This window comes from Salvia hispanica, chromosome 5 (assembly GCF_023119035.1).
Source record: "Salvia hispanica cultivar TCC Black 2014 chromosome 5, UniMelb_Shisp_WGS_1.0, whole genome shotgun sequence".
NCBI classification, from domain to species: domain Eukaryota; kingdom Viridiplantae; phylum Streptophyta; class Magnoliopsida; order Lamiales; family Lamiaceae; genus Salvia; species Salvia hispanica.
Genome location: NC_062969.1, coordinates 4,103,857 through 4,114,354, shown reverse-complemented (window position 1 = coordinate 4,114,354; position 10,498 = coordinate 4,103,857). Strand labels below are relative to the sequence as shown.

The 10,498-nt window shown below is 38.3% G+C and overlaps 2 protein-coding genes and 1 non-coding gene across 6 annotated transcripts; all 3 read left to right on the top strand.

Moving 5' to 3' along the window:
- Positions 1-3,111: 3,111 nt before the first annotated feature.
- LOC125191503 lies at positions 3,112-3,218 on the top strand. The gene has a single exon (XR_007171177.1). It is a non-coding gene; the product is annotated as a small nucleolar RNA R71 (small nucleolar RNA).
- A 1,494-nt stretch (positions 3,219-4,712) lies between these two features.
- LOC125186642 lies at positions 4,713-5,624 on the top strand. Of its 4 annotated transcripts, none has more exons than XM_048083048.1 (4): positions 4,713-4,765; positions 4,883-5,015; positions 5,143-5,272; positions 5,438-5,624. In XM_048083048.1, exons 1-4 carry the CDS (start codon positions 4,734-4,736, stop codon positions 5,482-5,484), a joined length of 342 nt encoding a protein of 113 aa, XP_047939005.1. In that variant the 5' UTR covers positions 4,713-4,733; the 3' UTR covers positions 5,485-5,624. The 4 variants fall into 4 exon arrangements, 3 of the variants coding, with proteins under 3 accessions (XP_047939005.1, XP_047939006.1, XP_047939004.1); XM_048083049.1 differs by having other exon boundaries at positions 4,874-5,015; positions 5,216-5,272; XM_048083047.1 differs by having other exon boundaries at positions 4,874-5,015.
- Positions 5,625-7,963: 2,339 nt separating this feature from the next.
- LOC125186114 (putative leucine-rich repeat receptor-like serine/threonine-protein kinase At2g04300) lies at positions 7,964-9,784 on the top strand. The gene is made up of 8 exons (XM_048082433.1): positions 7,964-8,086; positions 8,165-8,284; positions 8,437-8,563; positions 8,651-8,719; positions 8,810-8,881; positions 9,113-9,184; positions 9,260-9,510; positions 9,606-9,784. The coding sequence occupies exons 1-8, from the start codon at positions 8,023-8,025 to the stop codon at positions 9,668-9,670; spliced, it is 840 nt and encodes a 279-aa protein (XP_047938390.1). The 5' UTR covers positions 7,964-8,022; the 3' UTR covers positions 9,671-9,784.
- Positions 9,785-10,498: the final 714 nt, after the last annotated feature.

The following is a 10,498-nucleotide window of genomic DNA, read 5'->3' as shown; positions in this document are numbered from 1 at the left end:
CGGTCCGCCGCAGCTGTTCGGCGGTCGCCGCACGTCAAAGATGATTTCCAGCGTTCAGGTGGCGGACCGCCGCAGAGCTTGCGGCGGTCGCCACGGAGAGGTCAGAACCTGCGAAAATTTTTGCAAAGCACAAAATTAAACCAAAACCAAAAATACTTAAAAATAAAGCAAAAATTGTTAAATCAAGGAAATAAAACGTCTCAAAAACATCCAAAAACATGGTACAAATGCTCATTTAAAGTCATCGAGCTTGACTTCTTCAATCTTGAGGAGGTGGAGGGAAACGGGCGCTAAGATCCTCGAAAGCTCCAACGAGGTACGTGATATCACTCCTCATTGTCTCTCGTTCCTCTCTAGCTTCGGCGGCCATCATTCGGAGCTCTTCATATTGTTGACGCCGATGAGCGTCTTCCAAACGTTGTTGCTCCCAAAATTCTTGTTCCGCCGTGCGCCAATCGCCTTGAGCCGTCCACCCTTGGCGGTTGTAGGCATTCTCCGCTTGTTGCTCCGCCCATCGATTGTCCCAAGTGTTGGACATGTTTTGCATGTAGGAGAAAATTTCTCCTAATTGGGCGGAGGTGTTGACTTGAAACTCCTCTTCCGGATTTGGCCTCCCGCGGCGGCGGTTCGCTCTTGTCCGGCGGCGATGTCCTTCCACTTCCTCTTCTTCTTCTTCCTCTTCTCGTCGTGGTTGGGATTGCGGTGGTGGCGGTGCTTCATTCCCTTGAGCTTGTGAATGCTCCGCGCCCTCTTCATAGTTATCAATGGCATCAAACGCGGAATCCTCATCGGGCTCAAATTGAGGAATGCGAGAGGGAATGTTCCTCTTTCTAAATTCCCCATTGACGGGGTTAGCCTCGATAGCTCTCCGGTGGGCGGGTGTGTCGAGCTTCCAATTGGCTTGGTTTGCCCAAACATCGACCTTGGTCAATTGCGGGAGTGGAACGGGAAAGTGATCCCCCGCTACTTGCATAAAATACCCTTGACCCCAACCATCGGTCTTCAAAAGCCCCACCGAAAATAGCACCTCATAAGTGATAAACTTTTCTCCACCATCCTCCGTCATACCGGCAAAAGAGACCCCCAAATGTTCGCCAATTGCCGTAATCAATCCCCCACAACAAATGACGCCCCCGTCTTTCTTCGTGATCCTATCCACATAGTAAGTAAAGAGGGTCCCATAATCGATTCCCTTCTTGTTGAGTAGGCACCACATCACGTTGAGCTCCGTTTGGGAGACACTTCCCCCATCGATACGAGCAAACATAAGCTGAGTCATAGCAGCTCTTGCTCATTTGTCATCGCCCCCCAAACCTCTGAAAATTCATATTCATTGTCCTCTTCGGGGTTGGGGTCGAAGCAATGGAAGATCCCACTAAGCTCTGGCCGCCGCACGGGTCGTTTAAAATAGCGTTTCCCGGCGGGCCGCCGCGGCCCGTGCAGCCGGTTACTCGCCCGCCCTAAGCCTCGCTTGCCCGATCCTTCCCACATGTGAAAATACGTGTGGCGACCGTCGTGTTAAATGCGGCGATTGCCACGCGTTGAATTAAATTTTTTTTTTAAATAAAAGGACAAAACTAAATCAACGAAAAAATTGGGTTGCCTCCCAACAAGCGCTTTTGTTTTTAGTCGTTAGCTCGACTTTTGAAGTGGCCCACTAATTGAGCGGATCACCGACCCTAGTGTTGAAAATTGGCATAGGGAGCAATTTGGTCCCTAGCTTCTTCCACCACTTGTACTTCCCCTCTTTCGTTTTGATGACGTATATCTCGAGGTCCTCTTTGGCTGTTTTCTTTCTCTTCTGTTTCTTCTTCTGTGGAGCAGATGTAGTGGAGGTGTATGATCCTCCGCTCTGCGGGGATCTTTGGACTCGGGTCAAGCCTGTAGCCATGATCGCCCGTACCGTTGTTCCATTTTTTGCCTGCTTTCATTCTCAAACTTTAGCATTTCGCTCTCGATCTTATATGTGGATTAGCTATAGTTATCACTGATTGTGATTTCGCCACGACCTACATCAATCAAAGCTTTGCGGTGGCAAGAAAATCTCTCCCTAACATTAGAGGGACGTTCTGTCTACTTTCATGTCGAGCACAATAAAGTCGGCAGAAAAAATTTATCCACCTTCACCAAGACATCCTCAATCATACCTGGCTACTTCGATGGACGAGTTATCGCCAATCTCGAGTGTTGGCGCATCTCAAGATTTGAGTGGCCCCATGTTGAGCTTTTCGTAAGATTTCAAAGGCACAGATTGATGGACGATCCTAAGTCGCAGACAAAGGCTTCTGTCAACCTTCCCTTCCAGCTCCGGCACCGAATGATGAACCGGTTTGCCACCCACTTCTTGTTAATATCATCCACTCTTGCTGCTGCCCTTGCTCTATCCTCATCTAACTTCTTCTGAATTTGCTCCATTTGAGTGGTAATATTGGTTACAGCTGCCGAGATTGTGTTCATTCCTTGCTCGAGGTTGTTTATCCTTGCTTCGACCACTCCGATCTTGGTGTCATTAATCTTCCTATCTTGCGTAATTACCTCCAAAATCTTCGTGATTCCTTGTTCATACTTGTCTTCCTTCTTCATCGGCTCAACCACTCCTCCTTTGCTAACATTAAATCCTGCAGGGGGTTGCAAGTAATTATTGTTAGAATAAGAAAGATTTGGGTGCGGACGGTTCCCATTATAATTATTGAAATTACCGCCCCCTGATTAGGGCGATAATTGTTATTGTAGTTTCTGGGACCGCCTCCTTGCACGTAGTTGATTTCTTCCACAGTTGATATGGCAGTTTCGGGTGCCTTGACCGCCACTATGGAAGTTGCCGGAATTGGATCTTCCTTCCTCGAGATGTCCATTTGATCAATCCTGACTCTAAGTTCTGCTAACTCCTTAGCAAAAGAACTTTCTTCGGCCTCTTCTATGGCAGTTACTCTTCTCGTGGCATGCCTTTCCTTCGACCACCCCCGACTGTTGGTGGCGAACTCCTCGATCACCGCCATGGCATCCTCTCCTGTCTTTCTTAGAAATCCTCCATTTGCCCCTGAATCAAGCATAGCACATATTTTCTCGTTAAATCCATTATAGAGGATTCCTACCTGATGGTCTATGGAAAAACCATGGTTTGGGCACTTTCGAAGAAGAGCTTTGAAACGAGCAAATGCCTCATAGAGGGGCTCGTCATGGCCTTGTGTGAACTGAAAGATCTCACTTTTGAGCTTCAAAATAGTGCCTGGCGGGTAGTATTTGTCGAGGAAGGTAGCTACGATGTCCTTCCATGTGGAGACCTTTTCTAGTGGCATACACTCAAACCACTCCTTAGCAGAATCAATCAATGAGAATGGAAAAAGTCTTACCCGTATGGCATCGTCGTCGACACCATTTAATTTCAGAGTGTTTGCGATTTCCACGAATTTGGAGAGATGGCGGTTAGCATCTTCAGTCGCCCTACCTGCAAAAGGAGTTTGCTCGACCCTTTGGATAAGGGGCATGCGTAACTCAAAATTGTTAGCATCAATACGAGGGCCGTTAGGAAAAGTGATCATATTCCCATGATTGAACATGTTCATCACAGGTAATGTTTCTCTGTTCTTCTTTTCCATGGCTTCTCGGGCTGCTCTCTCCGCATCTCTCTCATCCATCAGCAACTTCACCATCTCCTGCAGCTTCTCAATATCTGTTCGATCACCCATTTTTCCTGATCCTTTTTCACTTCTTATTATTCTACGAGTTCTTTCAAGTTCTAAATCAAGCGGCTCTAAGATGTACTTCCCAGAACGCGTTCGCATACAAAACCTGCAAGACTCGAAAACAAAAACAAATTAAACTAAAAAAAAAATTAAAACAGAAAGCAATAAAAATCACGTGCGTAGCCGCGTTCCATCGTCGATCAAGCGTGACGGACGTAGACCGTGGACTGGGTTGTTGTAGTGTGAGTTCAAGCTGCAGAGACCCCGGTATTTATAGGCAAAAAACGTGCCTACCACTATTCAATACCCACCCAATCAATTGTTGAGTAGTAAATTTTGTAGGTAACACTACAATAAATTTAATCAATAAGGACGCAGATTTTAGGACGCAATTCCTTGCGTTGTAATTTTTCCAAGAATTGCTAAAATTTGAGACGCAGATAAAAGCGTCCTTAACTCAAGAAAGCATTGGAGACACATTATAAAAGTGTCCTTAATTAGATTGATTAGAGGCACATTAAAGTTCTCACACTCCCTCTACGATCTAATTAACCCTCTCTAATTAACCATCACTTCTCTCCCTTCCTCCACACAACCTCAATGTCGCAGCCCTAGCTTTGTCGTCGCATTTCAGCCGCATGTCGCCGCCGTTCCGCTGCTGCCGTTAACGGAGATTAAGAATTTATATTAAATAAATAGGAGAGATGAAAAAAGTAGGAAAGATAAGAGAGAGTAAAGTAAATGATGGAATAAAATAAGAGTGATTAGATGTTTTGTCTTTTGTTAAAAAAGGAAATGACTCAACTTTGTTGGGACGGACTAAAAAGAAATACGACTCAACTTTTATGGGACGGAGGGAGTACTTCAGATCTTCTTCATTTCTGGAAAATACCCAATGGTTTCATTCTTGCGGTACATTTTAGATCATGATTATACATGTTTGGATATTTATTTAGGCTAAAACAACCTGCATTTTATAGGTTGATTATTTAGTAACTGGGATCAAATCTTCGCACGTGCAGATGATGTGCTAGCTCACAACACAATATGGCAATGATGGTGATGGAGATCGTTGAGAGGTATGAATTATTTGACATTACATTGATTTTTCATGAACTGTTAAATTTTTTTTTGCATATATATGAGTAGTTATTATTAAAAATTGAATATGAGAGCTTTGTGGGAAGTGGGAACAGATATATTTTTGTTGAGGAAACTCCATCACAATATGGTGGACTAAGCAAAGGAGACTTTGAAGCAGCTGATAGTGTGAATGAGATTATTGTGAAACCTTCAGCTCAACACATTGTTGAATTTTCTACCAATCAGGTGAGCATTTTTTTTTCAGTTTAAATAGTTTATTGAAATAAAAGTTCCTGATATAGTACTACTATATGTTTTATCTGAAATTGCCTTAGTGATTTGAAAAATTATATGTTGGCTGAGTTTTTGGAAGCACGGAAGAAAAGTCGGTTGTTGGATGGATGCTTTGCATTGGCAAAAGTATTGGAGTGTTGTTTTTTTTCCAGCTATACTTGGTATGCTTCTATTTGCTGCATGGCGATCTTGTGACCTCTGGATTTCATGTAATTTCCAGTGGCTTCTATTTTTCTTCAAAAACTATAGGATCAATTATAGTCATTCATTTAGCCATGTTAAGGATTTAACATAGATCAGAAGCACCTTTACACTTTAAACCCTTTGCTTTTCTATATTGTGCTAATTGATCATCCTCTGTTTTTGTTTTGCAGTGGAGTTGCTGGTTATATTGAATCAGAAGACAAATAGATTGTTGTAATCTTATTTGAACTGCTACGACTAAGTACATGACATTGATTACATATTTACATGTAAGAAATTGTAATTCATTATTTTAGCTTTCACTACCAACTAGAACAAAAATGTGACTGAGATAATCTGTTCAATATTTTTTCCCAACTGTTTTTCTCTCTCGCGTTAGCAAAAACCTATACATTTGTCGACAACTAGGGTCGCGTTAGGGAGTACTAATTTAGGGATATCACCTTAGATTGGAATATCATCTTAGAGTAGTGTTAAAATTAGAATTTAGGGACACTTTTCTTAAAAGTGTCTCTAATTTGTATTTAGGGACACTTTTTAATAGTGTCTCTAAGTTGATTTTTTAAGGACACTTTTTAAAAAGCGTCTCAAAATTATTTCACCGGCACTTACATTTTGCGTCCTTATCTTGTTTTGGCACACCACCACTAAGGACGATTTTTAAAGCGTCGGTGATATATTTAACAACATAAATTAGTGTCCCTAACTTAATAAAAAAGTATTTTTAGATGTTATTTTTGTTGTAGTGTAACCATCTCCATCAACATAAATGTGGGAGTAATAGGCATGAGTTATTGCACAGGCTTCGTACGGGTATTTGCACATATTTAAAAATGTATTACCATATGCATTTTATACTTGAGACTGCCCCAATGGCCCCAATGGCCTGCACGAAACTAAACTGAAACTATAATTGTGCATGGTATCGTCTTACCGTCACTCCATCGCATTGGTTTGTTTACCAAAATTAATCTTGTTAATATTTATTTGAACTTTATCACTGAGTATTTTTTTTTTATGTTAATTGATCACTTCTGTTTTGGCAGAATTAAGATCATAAACACGTTCATAAAAGGCATGCAATGGTTGGAGGCTATTAGATTCCAAAACTGAATGGTAATTTGATTATTAATTTATTTAAATATCTTTCTGATTGGTCAATTATATATACTCCCCCCTCCCATTTTTCTATTTCGATCCGTCCCACATAATTTGTCTCATTTCACTTTTTTACCATTTTTGGCAGTAGATCTCGTATTCCACTAACTTATTCCTATTCAGTTTTATTATAAAACTAATATATAAAAGTAGGACCCACGTTCCATTACCTTTTTCAACTCACTTTTCATTACATTTCTTAAAACCCGTACCCGGTCAAAGTGGGACGAATTATCTGGGATGAAGGGAGTAGCATTGTAGCTCAGTGATGTTCTACAACTTTAATGGGTCCTATGCACAACTGGGGTAATTTAGCAATTTATTCTTGTACTTCATTCCAAACTAATGGCCAAATTTGCAAAGTCGAATTAAAGATTCAACTTATTGTTCAAATTGTGTATTGCAGTCCGATTAACCCGAGGCTTTGCTCGATTAATAATCCATTCGGGCCCAATCATTTAATTAAGAGCAGGCCTAATCATTTAATCAAAATATACCCAACAAATTTTAATTTTTTTGAAGGCCCAATTCGATTCCTCTAGTCGTATGTGGTTCGCTCGACGTGGCTACCTTCCTCACTTTCCAATTACAGGTGTATTCTTTTATTTTCTGTACCTTATTTTAATTTAACTATATAAGTTATTTAAAAATAAATGAATATATCGAGTAAACGGATTGACAGTTCTAAAATAAATTACTAGTTAAAACACGGCATGGATTAAGATAATCTAGATGCATAATATCCTAATTAAACACAAGTTGTTTCGACCATGCTACCCACTAATGATGGCGGCATAGTCAAATTTTATTCTTCTATTATAAATACTATTTCATATCTTCTGGCATATGATTAGGGCTGGGGAAAAATATCGAAAAAATAATATATCGCTCGTATCGTATTGAAAAATATCGAAAAATTATCGAATTTTCGATATATCGTAATTTTCGATACAATACGAACCGTATCGTAAGTTTTCGATACGATAACGATATGAATTTCCTTATATCGCGATATATCGTTTTATATCGAAAATACGATATATGTCGAAAATTTTCGATATATCGATATATATCGATATTTTATTTTCGATATATATCGATATTTAACGATATATCGAATTTCGGTACGATATATTGAAATATCGATACGATAATGATATGAAATCTTTTTATATCGAAAGTTCGATATATCGAAACTTTCGATACGATAACGATATGAAATTCTTTTATATCGATATTTTCGATACGATACAAGATACAACGTTTTCGATACGATATATCGTATCGACCCACCCCTAGGCATGATGTATAACCATGAGCCCAACTTAATTGTTTCTAATTTAACTAATTAATCTCGGAGTAGCTGTCGATCATCACCACCTTCTTGAACGATTGTTTAACCAAATCATTAGGATTGTGATAGCAAATTAGTCAAAGTCAACCCTCAAAAGTCAACCCTCATACCTCCCTAAGAAAACACCTCCCACTCTTTATTTTTTTTTCCTTGACTTGGTCGATTATCACTGACATAAATATTTCTTGGCATAATCCAACTAACTTCAGTATTTCTGTCTAAAATTATTAGATCTCTAGCTCCATGGCCACCCACACTTTTTTCTCTCTTACCATCTTCATCCTAATATTCTTGATTTCTGCCAACGGTAAACATAGCTAGTTTATTATGTACCTACATTAATTTTGATGTGTAATTGAGTTCATGCTATTTATGGGAAATTCAGGTAGGTCGTTGCAGAAGAGTGAAATCGTCAATCTCTCGCATTTTACATCAACCGCCAATGCCAAAATCAAAGCAGTTTCCCGCGCAACTAGTAGCTCTTACACCACTAATTACAACGATGGTTAATTTTTCTCTATTTATTGTTTCATTTAGATGAATGCATGCTATCCTCAATTCCATAATTTGTATCTTCGCATTCAAATTATCACTAACAACTTTGACTTAATTTTATTGTTATTAAATTACTAATGTTGCAATGGTTTATTGATGTAGTATTGGGGTTGGGTGTATTAGTCTCACAATTTCCATCACTGCTAGAAACCACTCTGGATCCTTGCGTTTCTCCCATTTGGGATTGGATTGAATGCAATTCTGATCCCACACCACGTGTAATTGCTCTGTAAGAATTTCATTAATCAAATCTCTATTTTTTTTTAAAAAAAATTCTTACTACTTGAAACAATGATTTCGTTTCTGGAAATTTCAGGAATCTCAATAACAGAATGCTATATGGCCAGCTATATGACTTCAGTTCTATGGATGCTCTTCAGAGAATGTAAAAAATACACCATTTTATTTTCAAGTTTTTGCCTTTTTCTATTTGAATAAATTTACCCATGTATATATTCACATCCTTCAATTACAGTGACATGTCTCAAAACTTTATTTTTGGAAACATCCCCTCCTTCCTTGGCACACTTCCAGATCTTCAAGAACTGTAAGTCAATTAAACCATCATACAATATGGAGTAATATTCTTAACTTATTTTGAGTTTTTTTTCAATTAATATTTCAAGCTTTTAATCTATGTGTGTTAACCTAAATGAAATAATTGTCCCATTTCCAGCTAGAGCATAATCATATAATGAGATTTGTATGTAGTACTATTATAGGAGAATTTATGATATCAAATTATTATTCGTCATTTAATTTCGATTGTGATGCGCAGGAACTTGGCAAGCAATTATTTCGAAGGAGCAGTACCGGACTCAGTAGCATGCAACAAGAACTTGAACTTAACGTAAGCCAAAGCAATAAAAAAAAATCCATTTATTTCCATCATAATTAATTTTGATCCATTAACAAATTTTTGCAGTCTTGTTGGTAATAACTTCTTGACATCTACTGCGTGTTCGAAGTCCAACAAATCTCCATCTTCATCAGCAAACAGCGGAGGCGGGTTCCAAGTTCCGTCAGGCTCAAGAAAAACAAAAAAGAAGAGTAATCTGGGTGCAATATTGGGCGGCACGATTGCAGCATTCGTAGTTTTATGGGCTGCTGTTGGAGGTTATGCTATGTATCGTCACAAAGCCAATGCAGCAGCTGCTGTTGCGGATGCCAACAAAGGTATTTATTTACTCATCTTTTTTAGTTTTACTACTAGTTTATCTAATTTCATATAAGTACATATTTGAGGTGATATGAAATATTTATATGTGCAGATGTGCCCATGGAAGAGTTGCCCAAGAATGCTCATCCAAGTGAAATCAACCCAACATATTCATAAACCCCTTCTTTTTATTTCATTTCCTTTTTTCAGTTAAGAAATCAACAACTTTTCCTTTTGATCTAATTTTGTGTTTAACCGGTATTCTTTCTATTTAAATTTCTATTTCTTGTATTCTAGTTTAATTTTTTAATCAGGATGAACCCACGAATCTTAATTGCGTGATATGTAACATTTATAAATTAACTTAATTATTATGACTGCACATCGTCAACAATAAATAATTAATGCTACTAGATGAATAAGTTGTTGGCAAAGCTTATTTTGCAACTTGATCAACCTCGTTTGTACATTATTTTAACCGTTTATATGCGTTTCAAAATTTGTGTTTCAAATCTCACGTGGGGTAGTTTGATCAATTTATAAATTTATGAGGAAAATAATAAGAAAAATAAGAGGAAAAAAGAGAAATAAAAAACAGAAAACCGTTATTCTGAAAAAATCACGTGCCTCGATCCCACTATTCTGAAAAGTTAGCGAATTTAATCTTATATTTTGAAAGGTCAGCGAATATGATCTTATATTCCGAAATTTCTAACATTGTCACTGGAGTAGAAGGTATTCTTCATAGAAACTCATCCGTAATTTTAAGCTAATTAAGCTAAACTCGCAATTTCTCCATTCTATTCAAAATTTCGGGATAATTTGATTGGATCGGGATTATGTGTAACTAATTAAGCTAAACTCGCAATTTTACATAAGTAAAAATTAATATCATAATTGACTAAATGTAATAATGACGTTTTTAAATAGCCGAATGTTTTGTTCGCATGTACATAATTTCTCTCAAATCGTGGATTATGAGACAATTAAGAAAAATGTTAAAGT